Source organism: Erythrolamprus reginae, chromosome 8 (assembly GCF_031021105.1).
Source record: "Erythrolamprus reginae isolate rEryReg1 chromosome 8, rEryReg1.hap1, whole genome shotgun sequence".
Taxonomy (NCBI): Eukaryota; Metazoa; Chordata; class Lepidosauria; order Squamata; family Dipsadidae; genus Erythrolamprus; species Erythrolamprus reginae.
Genome location: NC_091957.1, coordinates 33,971,625 through 33,989,643, shown reverse-complemented (window position 1 = coordinate 33,989,643; position 18,019 = coordinate 33,971,625). Strand labels below are relative to the sequence as shown.

At 44.2% G+C, this 18,019-nt stretch overlaps 1 protein-coding gene across 4 annotated transcripts in view; it reads left to right on the top strand.

Moving 5' to 3' along the window:
* The window catches only part of STARD8 (StAR related lipid transfer domain containing 8), a 102,839-nt gene extending 85,723 nt beyond the window's left edge, over positions 1-17,116 (top strand). For all 4 annotated transcript variants that reach the window (XM_070759631.1, XM_070759633.1, XM_070759632.1 and 1 more), the window contains 7 exons: positions 1,650-1,848; positions 3,853-4,063; positions 5,551-5,665; positions 7,494-7,718; positions 8,693-8,910; positions 11,886-12,062; positions 13,898-17,116. In XM_070759631.1, the coding sequence (XP_070615732.1) occupies positions 1,650-1,848; positions 3,853-4,063; positions 5,551-5,665; positions 7,494-7,718; positions 8,693-8,910; positions 11,886-12,062; positions 13,898-14,015 (1,263 nt within the window). In that variant the 3' untranslated portion in view covers positions 14,016-17,116. The remainder of the gene's footprint in view (positions 1-1,649; positions 1,849-3,852; positions 4,064-5,550; positions 5,666-7,493; positions 7,719-8,692; positions 8,911-11,885; positions 12,063-13,897) is intronic.
* The last annotated feature ends 903 nt before the right edge of the window (positions 17,117-18,019 follow it).

Genomic DNA, 18,019 nt, shown 5'->3' with positions numbered 1-18,019 from the left:
GAGCACAGCACAGGATCCGCACAGTCACTCACGCCCTCATCCCCTCTCATCTTGACTATTGCAATGTGTTCTACATGGAGCAAACCTTGAAGAGCATTCAGAGACTTCAGCTGGTGCAGAATGCAACAGCGCGTGCAATAACGGGTGTACCAAGGTATCCCTGTATTATTCCGACTTTACATGAGTTGCATTGGTTGCCAGTCGGTCTCCAAATGCAATTCAAGGTGTTGGTTATCATCTTTAAAGCCCTAAATGGCTCAGGGTCAGACTATTTACGGGACCGCCTCCTCCCTCCTCCCTCGCTGCTGCCAGTAAAGGCCCACAGAGTTGGCGTTCTCCAGGTCCCATGCACCAAGCAATGTTGTTTGGCAGGATCTTGGAGAAGGCAGCTCCGACCCTTTGGAACCAACTGCCCCCAGACATCCACACTATCTCTACTCTACGGGTCTTCCAGAAATCCATTAAGACCTGGCTTTTCTGCCATGCCTGGGATTTGGCTGATTGTAAGTATGTATGGGGGTTTTTTATATGTTTATTTATTTATTTATTTATTTATTTATTTATTTATTTATTTATTATTTAGATTTGTATGCCGCCCCTCTCCGCGAACTCGGGGCGGCTGTTATTACTGTTTAATTGTATTGTGGACTTTTATTATTAGATTTTAACTGTTTTTATTGTTGTATTTATTCCTATTGTTAGCTGCTCAGAGGCCGTTTGGAGTGAGCAGCATATAAACACAGTAAATAAACAAAAAATATAAACCAGGCCACCCGTCCGGAGCTCGGGCCTGCCACTGTTTCTGCTGGCCCCAGCTGCCACTATAGGCGCCGTGGTGAAATTCGGCTGCTACGCATGTGCAGCAACCGAAATTTATGCGAATGTCCTTCTGGCAATGAGATTTCAGCAAAAATTGCCAATCCGGTGATTTTTACCGGAATCATGCTGGTTGCGCTACCGGAACGGTGTTTCCGCCCTGCCTATGTAGCTTCTTCTCTGGTAATATCACTCTACTGACCAAAGCATACAAACTTTCTCCAGACCAATCCTTGAATACAGCTTATCTGTCTGAAACCCACACCACATTTTGCACATATATACATTAGAAATTATCCAGAGATACTTTACGAGAAGAGTCCTTCACTCCTCTACTGACAATAGAATACCATATGCAACCAAACTTGAAATCCTAGGCTTAGACAGCTTAGAACTATATCGTCTTCAGCACGACCTAAGCATAGTTCATAAAATCAACTGCTACAACGTCCATCCTGTTAGCTTCAACCACAACAATACACGAGCACATAACAGATACAAACTCAAAGTTAACCTCTCCAAATTTGACTGCAGGAAATATGACTTTAGTAGTCAAATAGTTAATGCATGGAACCCACTACCTGACTCTGTAGTATCATCACCAAAACACCAAAACTTTACCCTTAGACTATCCACTGCTGACCTCACCCGATTCCTTAGAGGTCAGTAGGGGTTTACATAAGTGCACCCGTATGCCTACCATCCCTGTCCTAGGTTTCTCTCTTATTAATACCAATATCATGTATATAAACAGTATTATTTCTTTGTATACTACCAATAGGTACCTGACAAAAATTAATACATAAAATACCTGATATCTCTTTCCTGCACAGGTTGGCATTTTTCGCAAATCTGGTGTAAAGTCCCGGATCCAGAAGCTCAGGCAGATGAGTGAAGCCTCTCCTGATTATGTGAATTATGAAGGGCAGTCAGCCTATGATGTGGCTGACCTGTTGAAGCAGTACTTCCGTGATCTACCAGAGCCGGTCTTCACCTGCAAACTAACAGATACATTTCTGCAGATATACCAGTGTGAGTGGGAGGGGATGGTTGGGGGTTTGGAGGAGGAGGAGACCCATGGTTTTTAACTTTTCTGCAGCTCTGGCTTCACTGCACCACCAGCTGGGGCAAGCATGGTCATCCCATAGATGGGTTCAGTGGAGGGGTTTTGCCCACCTCACTAGAAACCCCCTGCTCCATTGACTTGTTGGTTGAATATCCAAATGTATTAAGAATAGGAAACAGCTTTTTTATTTATAAGAGCAGGGTGGTGCAGTGGTTAAAGTGCAGCACTGCAGGTTACTTCAGCTGACTGCTACCTTCAGCAGTTCAAATCTCACCCCCAGCTCAAGGTTGACTCAGCCTTCCATCCTTCTGAGGTGGGTCAAATGAGGACCCAGATTGTTGGGGGCAATATGCTGACTCTGTAAACCGCTTAGAGGGGGCTGTGGAAGCACAATGAATATAAGTCTAAATGCTATTGCTATTGTTAGAAGTGGCCTGGTTCCTTGTCATGCTATTTACAGTTAGTTTCTAATGCTTGTAGGATCTTCTCATGTCTCAACTTTTTCCAAGATCAGCAGCTACAGAGGCCACTGAACTATCTTTTGGGAACTTCAGAATTCTATAAAGAGATGCATGAACAACTAGAAACAATATTATTAGAATTATATAATGTGGTTCTCAAAGAAGGAAAGATACCCAATTCTTAGAAAGAAACCTGTATAGTCCGCATACCAAAAAAAAGATACGGATTCTACTTTAATTCAGAATTACAGACTGATATCACTCCTAAACGTAGATTATAAAATTTTCAGTTCAATATTGGCCCAAAGACTAAAAGGTTATTTGAATAATTTCATACATTCAGACCAAAACAGTTTCTTGGCTTATAGGCAAATAAAAAATAATTTAAGGACAATAATGGACCTCCTGGAATACTATGAAAAGCATTGTGAAAAACAACTAGTGTTAATTTTCTTAGACACAAATCTCATCACTAGTTCAAGGTTGACTCAGCCTTCCATCCTTCCGAGTTGGGTAAAATAAGAACCCAGATTGTTGGGGGCAATATGCTAATTCTATGAACTGCTTAGAGAGGGCTGTAAAAGCACTATGAAGTGGTATATAAGTCTACATGCTGTTGTTATTGCTATTATTTTCAAGATACACTCAGTAGGATGAAAGATCTGCCCTTCACTCCTCCACTCGAAACAGAATACCCTACGAGACTAGACTTTCAATCCTGGGCCTAGAAAGCTTAGAACTAAGGTGCCTTAAACATGATCTAAGTATTGCCCACAAGATCATATACTGCAACGTCCTGCCTGTCGGCGACTACTTCAGCTTCAACCACAACAACACAAGAGCACACAACAGATTTAAACTTAATATTAACCATTCCAAACTTGACTGTAAAAAATATGACTTCAGTAACCGAGTTGTCGAAGCGTGGAACTCATTACCGGACTCCATAGTGTCATCCCTAAACCCCCAACACTTTACCCTTAGATTATCCACAGTTGACCTATCCAGATTCCTAAGAGGTCAGTAAGGAGCGAGTACAAGTGCACTAGAGTGCCTTCCGTCCCCTGTCTTATTGCTCTCCTATATCTTCTATATCTTTCTTCTATTCCTATATTTCTTCTTTTATTCTTTCATTGATATGTTTTATTCCTATATCTTCTCTTCTATTCTTTCTTAGATTTATTTTACTATGGGTATATCCTCTATAACCTTCATTATGTATTTTACTATGTGTATACCCACTAAAACCCTCATTGTGTATTGGACAAAATCAATAAATAAAATAAACAAATAAGCTGGGCACAATTTCAGAAACCAGAGATAGAAACGGAAATGGAATTTCTTCCTTATGCGGAGAGATAGGAAATTTTCTGTCCTGACCTGAAGAGCAGAGCAGGGCCGGGCCGTTTCCCCTGCAGAGCCCAAATGGGATGCTAGCAGGTTCCTGCTGCTCTGAGTATTTAGTCCCTCACAGCGCAGATACTTACGTTTGTTTCTCAAACTTTCCAGTTGTGCCCAAAGAGCAGAGGCTGCAAGCTGTCCAGGCCGCGATTATGTTAATGCCGGATGAGAACCGGGAGGTTTTGCAGACGCTGCTCTATTTTCTCAGCGACGTCGCCTCTTCCGAGGAGAACCAGATGACGGTGGGAAACCTGGCCGTGTGCTTAGCCCCCTCCATTTTTCACCTCAACGTCTCCAAGAAAGAGAGCACTTCTCCAAGGTGAGGTGATCTTTCTCTCGATCTCTCTCTCCCAACTGCAGGTCAGATCCCTTTGCTCTTGGTTGCCTGTTGCTCAAATCCAAAAGTGGGTGGGGCCTTAGTGACAGAAGGGAGTCACTCCTGCACAACTGCAGCAGATATTTATCTAAGTTTTTCGTAGGGAGGGAATTTTCCATTTTCTTTGCAAAAAAATTTTCATTCATTCATTCACTCATTCATTCATTTATTAATCAATTTTATAGCCTCCCCTTCTCCAGTAGATTTGGGGTGCTGTACAGAAGTAAAAAAGCAAACTACATTATAAAAACCCACAATATTTTTTTTTTAAAAAAAACCCACAATTGTCCATTACTCATTCACTCCACTGACACACTACCAGCTGGAGCAAGGTGTTATACTCAACAGCCCCAGGCCTGTCGGCAAAGTTTTCAAAACCTTTCGGAAGGCCAGGAGGGTGGGAGCAGTATGAATCTTGGGGGAGGGAGTTGATTCCAGAGGGCCGGTGCCACCACAGAAAAGGCCCTTCCCCGCAGTCCCGCCAGCCAGCACTGTTTTGCTGACGGGACCCAGAGGAGGCCAACTCTGTGGGAACGGACCAGCCACTGGGACATATGAGGCAGAAGACGGTCCTGTAAGCAATCTGGTCCCAATATGAGTACATTTACAAAATTCTTTCTTACTCTGTGGCTTTGGGGTTGTTGTTTTTTAACTCTCACTTTCTACTATTTTCCATCCAGCATTGGCCTTTGGAGGCTGCATGATCAGAAGAAAGTGTTTATAAAGAGAATAAGATCAAACTCATGCTACTGCATGCCATTTCCTACAGACTGAGATCACTCCTGTTGGCCAACTTTAATGTGGCCATATACCTGTGACCATCTTGTTGTGGCCAAACCTGGCATAGCCGTCTCACCATAGCCAGCTCACCACGGGAGAATTCCATGCAGTTATCAAGGACATGCACATAGAAATGGTTTATTGCAGTAGATATGCAGTCGATATGAGTAATTATCCAGTCTCACACAGAGAGATACACAGATAGTGTTTACTTTAAGAAACAGAACAGTCCAAATAAACAGTCCAGGTCATACACATTCAAATCAGTCAATCTCCAGAAATACTGTACAATAATCTTCATACCAGTTTGTCTTTGTGGTACATTCTACAAAGATATTACAGCTTACAAACACATCAGAATGTAACAGAGCATAACACTATCAAGTCAAAGAGTCAATCAGAATGAAACAACAGAGAGAATAAGCCACATCTCTAGCTCCCTCTTATGGCGACTTGCAGTACTACAGCCAATCAGAACATAGCATACATTTTAAAGCTATATTACATCACTCTATACAACCATACATTGTTGGCTTATTTATATATTACCAACCCAACCATTTGAACAGAGTACTAATGCTGACCATGGCTAGAATGGCTTGACCACAAGTGCAGATAGTTCTGATTTCTCTTTGTCCCCCTCATGACAGGTCAATTCACAGGAGGGGCACTGTGGGGAAACCGGACCAGAAAGACCTGAATGAAAACATGGCGGCCACCCAAGGCCTCTCCCACATGATTGCCAACTGCAAGAAGCTGTTCCAGGTGCCACTTTATTGCTTTCCTTTGTTCTTCAGATCAGGAGGCCTCAAGCTCCCATAATTCTAGCCAGTTGCAGAAGGGTGGGAGAAAGAGCCCCTAGTGGTCAGCTAAGGAGGACTGATCTTGCCTCCAAGTCTCACTATGATAAAAGGAGGGAGGAGTTGAGTGCTTTCATACTTGAAAAATTCTGTTATTAAGGCTGTACTATATTAAAGAGCTGCGGTGGCACAGTGGTTAGAGTGTAGTACTATAGCAATAGCATTTAGACTTATATACCACGTCACAGTGTTTTACAGCCTTCTCTAAGCAGTTTACAGAGAGTCAGCATATTGCCCCCAACAATCTGAGTCCTCATTTTACCGACCTTGGAAGGATGGGAGGCTGAGTCAACCTTGAGCCTACTGAGATTTGATCTGCCAAACTGGCAGCTGGTGATCAGCAGAAGGTGCTTGCAGTACTGCACTCTATCCACTGCACCACCGAGGCACTGAGTACTGCAAGCTACTTCTGCTGCCTGCCAGTTCCCTGCAATTTGGCAGTTTGAATCTCACCACTGGCTCAAGGTTGACTCAGCTTTCCATCCTTCCGAGGTGGGTAGAATGAGGACCCAGATTGTTGGGGACAAGAGGCTGATTCTGTAAATCACTTAGAGAGGGGTGGAAAGCACTATGAAGTGATACATAAGTATAAATGCTATTGCTATACAATAATTAATAATAATAATAATAATAATAATAATAATAATAATAATAATAATAATTTATTAGATTTGTATGTCGCCCCTCTCCGAGGACTTGGAGCGACAATAAAAATAGTATTGATCTATATTTTGTGATGGCGAACCTGTGGCATGTGGAGCCATATCAGAGGGCATGCGAGACTTTTCCCTGTATAAGCTCCAGTGCTGTCACAGAGAAGAGGGGTCAACCTATTCTCCAAAGCACTTGAAGGCAGGACAACAAGCAATTGGGGGAAGCTCTTGAGAGCGAGAGATCCAACTTAGAAACAAGGAAGAATTTCCTGACAGAGAGAACAATTAAGCAATAGAATAGCTTTTCTCTTGGCATCATGGGTGCTCCATCACTGGAAGTTTTAAGAAGAGACTAGACGAGTGATGGTGAATCTATGGCACGGGTGCCACAAGTGACATGCGGAGTCATATCTGCTGGCACGCGAGCTGTTGTCCTAGCTCAGCTCCAACATGCACGTGTGTGTCAGACAGCTGATTTTTGTCTTGCACAAAGGCTCTGGGAGGGCATTTTTGGCTTCCAGAGAGGCTCCAGGGGTATGGGGGAGGGCATTTTTACCTTTCCCCAGCTCCAGGGAAGCCTTTGGAGCCTGGGGAACGTGAAACACAAGCCTACTGGGCCCACCAGAAGTTGGGAAACAGGCCATTTCCAGCCTCCAGAGGAACTCCGGTGGGTGGAGGAAGCTGTTTCTGCCCTCCCTGGGCATTGAATTATGGGTATGGGCACTTGCGCATGTGCAATAATACGCACACATACTCTTTTGGCACCTGAGGAAGAAAAGGTTTGCCATCACTGGACTAGACAGTCATTTATCTGAAATAGTATAGGTTCTTCTGCCAGCTCATTCATTCTATTCTTCCAATAGTGCCCAATGCCAATGTTACAGAATCCCTCCTTCTTGCTGCTGATTGTCCTCTTCTCTTTCATTCCATTTTTCCCAGCACCAGCCACCCCCACCTTCTAGTAAGGACATCAAGCAGCAGAAGAATCTGTATGGACAGGGAGAGCTTTGCCACTTGGTGTAAGCAGATGTTCATCCCCATTTGTAGACTCACTCAAAGGATCCTCTTTCCTTTCTCCAGATCCCCCAAGACATGATACTGCAGCTCGGCAGCTCCTACCTGTTGGCGGATGCTCAGCCACTCTCCTTATCTGAGCTGATGGAGCAAAGCCTGCAAGGAGACATCCAGGATTCCCATCCAGTCTTGGAGTCCAGCATTCGAGGCCTGCTGAAGGAGTCTTCTGAACGCTTCAAAGGCTGGATCGACATGCTTGGCCCCCAAAAGACGGAGCTCTCATGCAAGAAGGTAAGGGCCCCCCAGAAGGAGCCTTACAGCCAATATTCAAGTTAATAATAATAATAATAATTTATTTATTTATTTATTTTGTCCAATGCATAATACACATTGAAGGGAATAGATATGTAATAATATAAATAAAGAAAAGAATAGAAGAAAAGATATAAAAGTATAGGTGAACATATTTGAAAGGAAGAAAAGATAAAGGAGATAAAGGAAAGACAATGGGACAGGGGACGGAAGGCACACTGGTGCACTTATGCACGCCCCTTACTGACCTCTAAGGAACCTGGAGAGGTCAATTGTGGATAGTCGAAGGGAGAAATGTTGGCGGTTAGGGGTTGACACTACTGAGTCAGGTAATGAGCTCCACGCTTCGACAACTCGGTTGCTGAAGTCATATTTTTTACAGTCAAGTTTGGAGCGGTTAATATTAAAATCTAAGATTTGTATGCCGCCCCTCTCCAAAAACTCGAAAGTATTGATATACCTAGGTGAGGGTTGCGATCCTGCTGCTACCGGTGCGCTGCATGCTTCGACGTGCATGTGCATGTGAATCCGAGCGAGATTTTGCTTCTGCGCATGTGCAGGAAGCAAAATCTCATGAAGGAATGCACACGCATGTGAGACGTTGGCATTTTTTTGTTTCCTTACATGCATAGAAGCAAAAAATCACCAAAATCTCGCACGCCGGTCCCCTCACAAGATTTTGCTTCCTGCGAATGCACAGAGGCAAAATCTTGCTCGGACATAAACCATCATCTGAACACACAGTTCTTACTACAGCATAGTCACATAGACAAAACAGAAATAGCAGAGAGTAGCCAAGAGAGATAATCAGGCTTTTGGCTCCCTCTTATGGCAATTCGTAACACTAGCTCTTAAAGCAATAGTGTTCCAATACATGTAAGCATACATTGTTGGTTTATTGTATATATTGCCGTACATAGTACTAACAATAGCAACATCTTTGTGATATCCAGGTGGAGGAGGGGCATCCCCTGCGGCTCTGGAAGGTCTCCACCGAAGTAGCCGCGCCACCTCACGTGGTGCTCAAGCGGATTCTCAGGGAGCGGCACTTTTGGGATGAGGACCTGTTGCAGGGCCACGTGGTGGATTCCCTGGACAAGAACACGGAAGTCTACCACTATGTGACCGATAGCATGGCTCCGCACCCACGTCGGGACTTTGTGGTCCTCAGGTGAGGAACTCTAGAGAAGAAATCTCTGTAAACAATCAAACACCGTGTCCCATCTCCAGGTCTCTGATCCCATTGCTTTTCACACTAATCCTTTGCCTGGATCAGTGATGGTGAACCTTTTTTGGTCCGCGTGCCAAAAGAGTGTATGTGGGTGTGCTACATGTGCCCACATCCCTTCCCTCCCCCTCAGCGGCACAACCCCCCCGCTCTTCCCCCTCATATGCTCAACCCCCCTTGCGCTCCCCTCATGCATTCACACAAGCCTTTCTGAACCTGGTAGGCAGTGGTGGGTTCCTACGGATGCGGTCCAGAGAGCAACACCAGATGAAACCACTGATATATTTTTTACAGCATTTCTGCATGGAAGAAGCCCCCACCCTCACCCTTGCCTTAACGCTGGCCTTTATTCCGAATAACAGTTGAGGGCTTCTTCCACATGGAGACGCCGAGAATAAAAGCCACCAAAAATCAGTGGGTTCATACCAATGCAGCTCTCTGGACCACAGTGGTATGAACCCTCCACTGCTGGTAGGTGAAAATCCCGTTGGGAGATTTTTTTGCCCCCAAAGCTTCAGAGAAGCTTCCCTGAAGCATCTGGAGGATGAAATGGCCTTTTCCAAGGCCAAAAATCAGCTGGAATAGACATAGGTCAAAGTTTCCCATGTCCCCCAATATGGCTCCATCTGTGGCACACATGCCAGAGGTTCGCCATCATGGGCCTAGATGTTTTTGGCTGCGGTTGAGGGTGCCCTCTGCCTTTGGGAAGCAGCAGAGAGTTTCTGGCCTTCGTTCTGTAGACTTCCTTTGCTCCTTCGTGCAACATTTCCAGGTTTCATGCCGCTTCTCTCGATTTTGGGCTGCAGCGATTAGAAGTGGCAGTCCTTGGCTGCTCCTTCTCTCTCTGGCAGCTCTGGCAGAGCTGCACTTTCGGAAGTTTAACAAACCAGCCAACCAGCCAGCCAGCCACAGACCAATAGATACAAAGTTGAAGTCTTCAATGAAACACAGCAGCAGGATTTCTTGCAAAAATATATTTACTTCTTATTTACACTACTATCTGTACTCTACCTTGCTATACATAAGCCACACTAGTACATCTCTACTACCACGACAACTATCTCAATTACAGCAACTCACAGGAACCAACAGAGAGCAACCACAGCAACAGGGAAATCAACAGCAGCAGCAGAGCACAGAAGCTCTTGCATATTTATATATTTATTCCCCAATCAGATTGCTGCATACTTAATTTACTCAGAATGACTCAGCATTATCCTCATAGTCCTTCCTTCTGCATTGGGATATTACCTCAAGATATTGCTTAGTCCTGACAAGCTCCACACAGCTCCAATATGTGCCAGCTTTCATCTGCCTGCTAATTGTTTTAAATTTGCTATTTAAGCCTGTTTCTCTCTGGAAACAAAGCCCTTCTTTTTTTCCCTATCAGTTCAGAATTTGCCACCTAGGTTTCCAGTGGTTCTGCGATAAGTGCTGTGCCCATGCTCTAGCCAGGTTGATATTCAGCCTAGGTTGGCTGAAAGTTAAAACCGGAGCTTCTGTGTGGGTTGAAAAAGGTGATTCTTTAATATCCAAACTGGAGCAACGGCTCCTAACATTGTACAGTACTTGACTTTTGAACAAATGTACTGCTGGCAATAATTCTAGCCTTTCTCGGATTTTCTCTGTCCTCTGAGCCCAAAGCAAGTCACCTGGCTTCTACCCAAAGTCTGTTCTTATTTATTTTATATATTTATATTTCAAATTTATAGACTGCCTTTCTCCTAGCGGACTCAGGCTGGCTTGCAACAATAAAATGTTTACAAAATTAAGACACCCCAATAGATAGAATAAAAACAAATAGAAAAATTAAAACCCAATATAAACAGCATCCAACCATCACTCATTCATGCTACTGGCCGGAGCGGAAAACTATATATACACTGCTCAAAAAAATAAAGGGAACACTTAAACAACACAATATAGCTCCAAGAAAATCAAACTTCTGTGAAATCAAACTGTCCATTGAGGAAGCAACACTGATTGACAATCAATTTCACCTGCTGTTGTGCACATTCAACTTTGTACAGAACAAAGTATTCAATGAGAACTTTTCATTCATTCAGAGCTGGGGTGGCGCAGTGGGTAAAGTGCAGTACTGCAGGCCACTGAAGCTGACTGCTTGATCTGCAGGTCAGCGGTTCAAATCTCATCACCAGCTCAAGGTTGACTCAGCCTTCCATCCTTCCGAGGTGGGTCAAATGAGGACCCAGATTGCGGGGGCAATATGCTGGCTCTGTTAAAAAGTGCTACTGCTAACATGTTGTAAACCGCCCTGAGTCTAAGGAGAAGGGCGGCATAAAAAATAAAATGAATGAATGAATGAATGAAGGAAGGAAGGAAGGAAGGAAGGAAGGAAGGTCCAGGATGTGTTATTTGAGTGTTCCCTTTATTTTTTTTGAGCAGTATATATTGACCAACCGCTCCAAGCCTGCCGGCTTAACTGTGTTTTCAAAGTCTTTCGGAAGGTGAGGAGAGTAGGGCGTTGGTTCCAGAGTACCAACAGAGGCCACAACAGAGAAGGCTCTTCCCCATGGTCCCGCCAGCCATCATTGCTTGGCTGATGGGACCTGGAGAAGGCTGACTGTGCGATCTAATCTGTCGCTGGGATCAATTGAGGATCCCAGCAGCTCCCCGAGGATCCGTCCCATCAGTTGCTTCATTGGGTAACCTCTTGAGACTGGAAGGAGCAGGCAACTTAATAATAATAATAATAATAATAATAATAATAATAATAATAATAATAATAATAAACAATAAACAACAACAACAACAACAACAACAACAATTTATTAGATTTGTATGCCGCCCCTTTCTGAAGACTCACAACAGACAATACAAAATACAAATCCAATATAAAAAACAATATCAAAAACAATACAACTTGTCTCGAACCTGAACCAAGATCTCTTTTCTAGGTCGTGGCGGACAGACTTACCCCGTGGGAGTTGCCTGCTGGTCTCCTTCTCTTTGGAGCATCAGAAGCTGCCACTGGAAGCTGGAGTCAGGGCCACGGTGCTCACCTCCCAGTACCTGATGGAGCCATGTGGAACAGGACACTCCAAGGTGACACACATCTGTCAAACTGATCTCCGGTAAGAATTCAAGCCAGCTGTCCTACATTTAATGGCAGGGGTGGGCGTCCCTTTGACCTCTACCTCCCTAAAAGGGTTTGGCCTTCAGCAACCCAACAAACCAAGACTGTTCCAATTTGCGGGTGGTGGCGCAGTGGTTAGAGTGCAGCACTGCAGGCTACTTCTGCTAACTGCTAGCTGTAGTTCAGTCATTCAAATCTCAGCACCAGCTCAAGGTTAACTCAGCCTTCCATCCTTCCGAGGTGGGTGAAATGATTACCCAGATTGTTGGGGGCAATATATGCTGATTCTGTAAACCGCTTAGACAGGGCTGTAAAAGCAGTATGAATCTGTTGCTGTATATAAGTCTAAATGCTTTTGCTATTGCTTAGCCAAGAGAATTTCTCAGTCCAAAGGATGGCAATATTATTGTAATAGGACTTCATCAAGCTGCTGCTACCAGATGTCCTGGTTTCAATGCTGTAATTCCTACACTGGGCCAGCTATTATTAAAGTTGGGGGCTGAGAGCAACAATTTGGGGAATAGAGACAGAAAAGACCATATTTTTTGGAGTATAAGACACACCCTTTTACTCCCTAAAAGAGGCTGAAAATTCAGGTGTGTCTTATACTCTGAATGTAGCTTTTTTTTTACCAGCCCTAAGTAGTTGCTCTTACTTTGCAGGCTCTTTCACTGTTTCTTTCAGCAAATAATATTTTCCAAGCCCTATGTCTTTGCAGGGTTTTTTTTCATTACTGTACTTGTTCTGAATAAGTTTCTTTCTAGCCCTAACCAGGTGCCAACAATGTTCCCAGCTCTTAGCAGTTTGCAAGCTCTTTCATTATTATTCTCTGCAAAGAATGCTTTCCAAGCCCTATGTCTGTACAAGGTTTTTTTTCATTGCTTTACTTATTCAAAATATTTCTTTCCAGCCCTAATCAGGTGCTAATGATGTTCCCAGCTCTTAGCAGCTTGCAAGCTCTTTCATTGTTACACTCTCCAAATAATTTTTTTTAAGCCCTAACCAGGGGATAAAATAATGTGCTGAATCTGACCAGACTAAGGATGCTACCCAGATGAATAGCAGATTTCCCCCCCCTATTTTCCTCCCTCAAAACTAAGGTGCATCTTATACTCCAAAAAATACAGTACCTTCAGCTAAACCTCTTGCCTTTCAGTCAAATTTTGAAATATATGAAAAACTTGCTGCACACAAATATTTCCCCAAAGCAAGGCCAGGATTTGGCAACTTTATTTAATTGTGGTAAACCTGAATTTCCTCTTTCAGTATTTTGTTTCTGTTTGTTTGGTAACAGATAAAACCCAACCTCCCTTCCTCAGTTTGCTTGTGAGGTTCCAGATAATTGAGTTTGTTTGGGTTCTGGATCCCATTTATGCTTACACAATGGGAACTCTCGGCCTCAGTTTTGAGACTCTACAGAGGGTGCCGAGAAAAGCAACGAAGATCAGAGGGCTAGAGGCTAAAACATAAAGAACAGTTACAGGAGTTTGGTGCCATTGGGCATGACCACCACAAGTGGTAGTATGTCCCAAATTCTTTTTTCCATTTCCAACATTGCGGATCTATGTTGGAGTAAATTTTAGAAAGTCTGGCGGGGGCAAAGTGCCATCGGTAAAACATATAAATTTTCTTTGTAGGAAACCAACAATGTTAGTTTATAATTTACTTTCCACAATTTCTCCCAATCCTCTAACTGTATTGAGGATTTAAAGAAGAGTTTGTCTGAAATGGTATGGTGTCTCCTACTTCAGCAGGGGGTTGGACTAGAAGATCTCCAAGATCCTTTCCATCTCTATTATTCTGCTGCTAATTCCTTGCTGTTTACATTTCTAGAGGGAGATCTCCGGACTGGTACAACAAGGTCTTTGGCCATCTCTGTGCTATGGAGCTGGCCAGGATTCGTGATTCTTTCCCAGCGTTCAATCAGTGCGGACCAGAAACCAAGATCTGAAGGATGCCACCAGATGGGGAGACTTCAAGTTGGAATGCTGTTGAAGCAGAATATTGGAGCTGATCCTTCTGTTTCATGAAGTGCTCCTTCACCTCTTTCCCTTTGCTTCTTTGGTTTCAAGGAACATGAGATCGAAGCCTTCCTAGCAAGCATGTTCCTGTGTTGTGATTCCAGAGCATGACCCAGAGGTTAGGCATTGTGCTAGGGGTTGCTTCTCCATACATTGTCTCCAGGGTTAGAAGAATTCTTTCAACACCTTTTACTAAAAGAAGAAGCTTCTGAGCTGCCTGCCTGCTTTTGGGTTCTCAGCTTGCTTCTGGTTATCATTCAGTATTAGATTATGATTCTGGTTATCATTCAATATTAGATTATGATTCTGGTTATCATTCAATATTAGATTATCTGGTCTGATCCTGCAAAACTTCTCCACAGTGTACCGGCAGTAAAATGGAAGTTGTGTGCGCAGCTTTGGAGTCCAGCATGTGCAGGAAGCAAAGTCTTGCGAGGGGATGCATGAGAGAGATTTTGGGAATTTTTTTGCTTCCGTGCATGCGCTCGCCTCTCTCGCCATCTCCCCCCACTGCCGTGCTGCCACCGTTTGCCCCAAAAGCAGGAGGCGAGCGAGGCCAAAGGCGGCGAGCGAGGCCAAAGGCGGCAAGCGATCGGTGGGGGAGCAAATGATGGCAAGCAGCTGTAGGCAGGCACTTACTGTTTGCCATTTTCGCAGAAGCTAAAAGAACCCAGAAATCATGCATGCAAATACACGTGCAAGGGGGACAGAAGCAGGGGCATGCTTCCGGCCCATTCCGATAGAGCTGGGAATAGTAGCCCGCTCTTGGGAAGAACCAAGGGAATAGCAGAGGAATAAGTAGCAGAGGAAGGATATGGAATGGAGTCAAAGATGGCAAGCAGTTTTCATGTTTAATCATCAAGTGGCCTTGGAGAGAGAAAAGGAGAGGCATGTGTGTCAGAGGTACTTCAGCGGATGAGGAAGTTTTGGAAATTGCCCTAGACCCAGAAAGGTGTCACTTAAATACCCCAATCACTCTGATAAGCTGCTTGAATTTTTCAGCGGAAACGTGCCAAATATTGCAAACAATCGTCCCAGCGGAGGATTTGGGGGGGGGGCAAAATGTTTACTTCTTACTGGGAGGTTGGTACCAGAAAATAATTGAGAAACACTGTGTTAAACTCACCCTGAGTAGGAGCACAAGTACAAGTCTGCATTTGGAGAATTTGACCACAAAGGCAGTGAAAGCCAAGTCAAGCCAAGAATTAAAACAATTTGGAAATGACTGTCAAAGAAGGAGGTGCCTGAGAAATAGCCAGAGAGCATCCTCCAGTCCAGGTGGGGGTTGCTACATGTCGCTGATACCTGTGCACTGCGCATGCAGCTTCAGGTTGCCAGCATCATGCACACGTCCCAGTGAGATTTTGCTTCTATGCATGCGCATGAGAGGACATACACGTGTGAGAGATTTCACCGATTTTTTTGCTTCCGTGCATATGCACGTTCCATTTTACTACCAGTGCGCATTGTGGCCCGGATCACGTAGGAACCCAATACTGCTGCAGTCTATGGAATAGGTGTCTGCTGTGTTTTGGGGATCTTCCTGAGCCAGGACATTGGCCCCTTCTTTCTCCACTTAGCCAGTTTCCTGATCTGCCAGGAACTCCCTTTCAGTGCTTCCTTCTCAGATGCTACCAAGGCCCAGGAAGAGGCAGGGACAACCCCTACTTTTAACAGTCATCTGCAAATAGTTCAGCAGAAAACACACCAGTCAATCCACTTGTAGATTCCCTCTGGTCACCTGAGCGAAATGGCAGCTTGGGCAGCTCCAAATTTCAAGAAACAGTCAAAGAAAAGGCTGAGACCAACCTGCCCTTCTTCATCTATCCACTTCACATTCAAAGTCATCCTCAGAATCGGATGAAACTGCTAATCAGGAGGATGCAACTCCAAATGCTCAGAAGGTGCTAAATAGGCAGTCGGGAAGAGGAAGGAAGAGCCTTCAACCTCTAAAAACCACATGAAAAGATAGAAGCCAGCTAAGATCTCCCAAACTCAGCACGCCATACCAGAAAGGCTACAGGGAGCCAGAAATCTCCTCTCACATCTCCTATCTCCAGGTTGTCCTCGGAGTTATGTGGAACAAGAGTCTCCAAACTTGGCAACTTTAAGATTTGTAGACTTCAACCCTGAGAATTCTGGGAGTTGAAGTCTACAAGTCTTAAAGTTGCCAAGGTTGGAGACCCCTGAAATAGAGGACTGAACTTGAGATCTAGAATTCTCTATCTCCATTTTGATCCTCTAATCCAGTGGTTTTCAACCTGGGGGTCGGGACCCCTTTGGGGGTCGAACAACCATTTCACAGGGGTCACCTAAGACCATGGGAAAAGACAAATTTCCCATGGTGTTAGGAGCTAAAGCTTCTATTCTGGCACCTTGGAACATATTTTTACAATCCAACCAATCAGGCGTTTACAATGGGGTGTCCCTCTGACCTTGCTGCCAATCAACTTAAAGCTCTGTTAGGAGAATTGGCGCTAGACTTATGGTTGGGGACCACCACAACATGAGGAACTGTATTAAGGGGTTGAAGCATTAAAAAGGTTAAGAACCACTGCTCTAATCGTTCCAAATGTACAGTTTGACCTTGGTTAATACTGGCCTGTATGCATGGCGGTATGTTCTTTAACCAGGGAGCCAATTGATCAGACGGCCTTCCAACTGGAAGCAAAAACTAATCTGTTAGAAATGTAGACGGGTGTTTTACAGCTGATTCAGTGATTCTTGCCAGCTTCCTTGTGGCGAGAACTTGTGTGGTTTATATTATTTACGGGACTATTATTTTGTAATCTTCATAAATGACATTTTTCCTAACTAACTGTAAATATTGTATAGTTGAAATATTAATTTAATATATAAAGAGTGTGAGAGCCTGTGAAATGGATGTACTCTCAGTTAAAAGCTGTTTTATATTTAATGAACGTTTTGTACAATTCTACAGACGGTTGACTGGACAGAGGTTCGTCCTCTATTTGTATGACAAATAAAAACTAACAATTCCCAACAATTGATTCAGAGACCATCTACCAAATCCTGAATGTGAGACGCCTGTGATTTTGTTTTCCATCTGACGATAGAGAGACATTTATTTGGATTTTAATTATATTTGGGGCTGAGTTCTTCAACATCAGTACTGTGAAAACCAAAAAGTTCAATTTTTTTCAAAATTTGCTAATTTATAAGAGAATGAGAACAGCAATGTTGAGCCAAATTTTGTGTAATGTCTCAGAAGGAAACAAGCTATATTTGCAATGGAAATATATTTGCAATAGAAGCCTGCCAAGTTTAAAGTGACCAGATTTTAAGATTGGGAAAAAGGTACACCATTGGGGGTGGGGGGAGCTAAAAAAGTTTAGCCCAAAAAAAAGCAAAAAAATTCTCTCTCTTGCTCTCTTGCTCGCTCTCTCTCTCCCCCTTGCTCTTGCTCTCTCTTGCTCTCTCCCCCTCTTTCTCTCTCTTTCTCTCTCTCTTTTTCTCCCTCTCTCTCTTGCTCTCTCTCTCTCTCTCTCTCTTGCTCTCTCTCTCTCTCCCCCTGCTCTCTCTCTCTCCCCCCCCCCATCAATGACAGAGCGCGCTCAGTCTCTCCACTTGCGGCGCCAGGGCAAAGGTGAGGAAAAACACCAGACCAAGACAGACCCACCTTTATTCGCCGGGTGAGCTGGGGCTTGAAAAGAGTAGACAGGTTTTCCCGCCCAGCGCAAACACTGCTCTATCCGTCCGCCCACCCCCAAGCACAGCGGACGGGCTATTGGAGGAGGAGGAGTGAACGCCTCGGCTGCACTTCCCTTTCCTTCCCCTGCCTTTGTTGTCGTGGCCAGCAAGCTCTCCTGCCTGGGCGGCTCAGCCCCACGGCGGTGGCCAAAGGAAGGTGTCGAGCCAGGGGCGAGGAGTGAGCAAGAGTGGAAGATGAAGGGGGGAAGTGAGCAAATAAAAA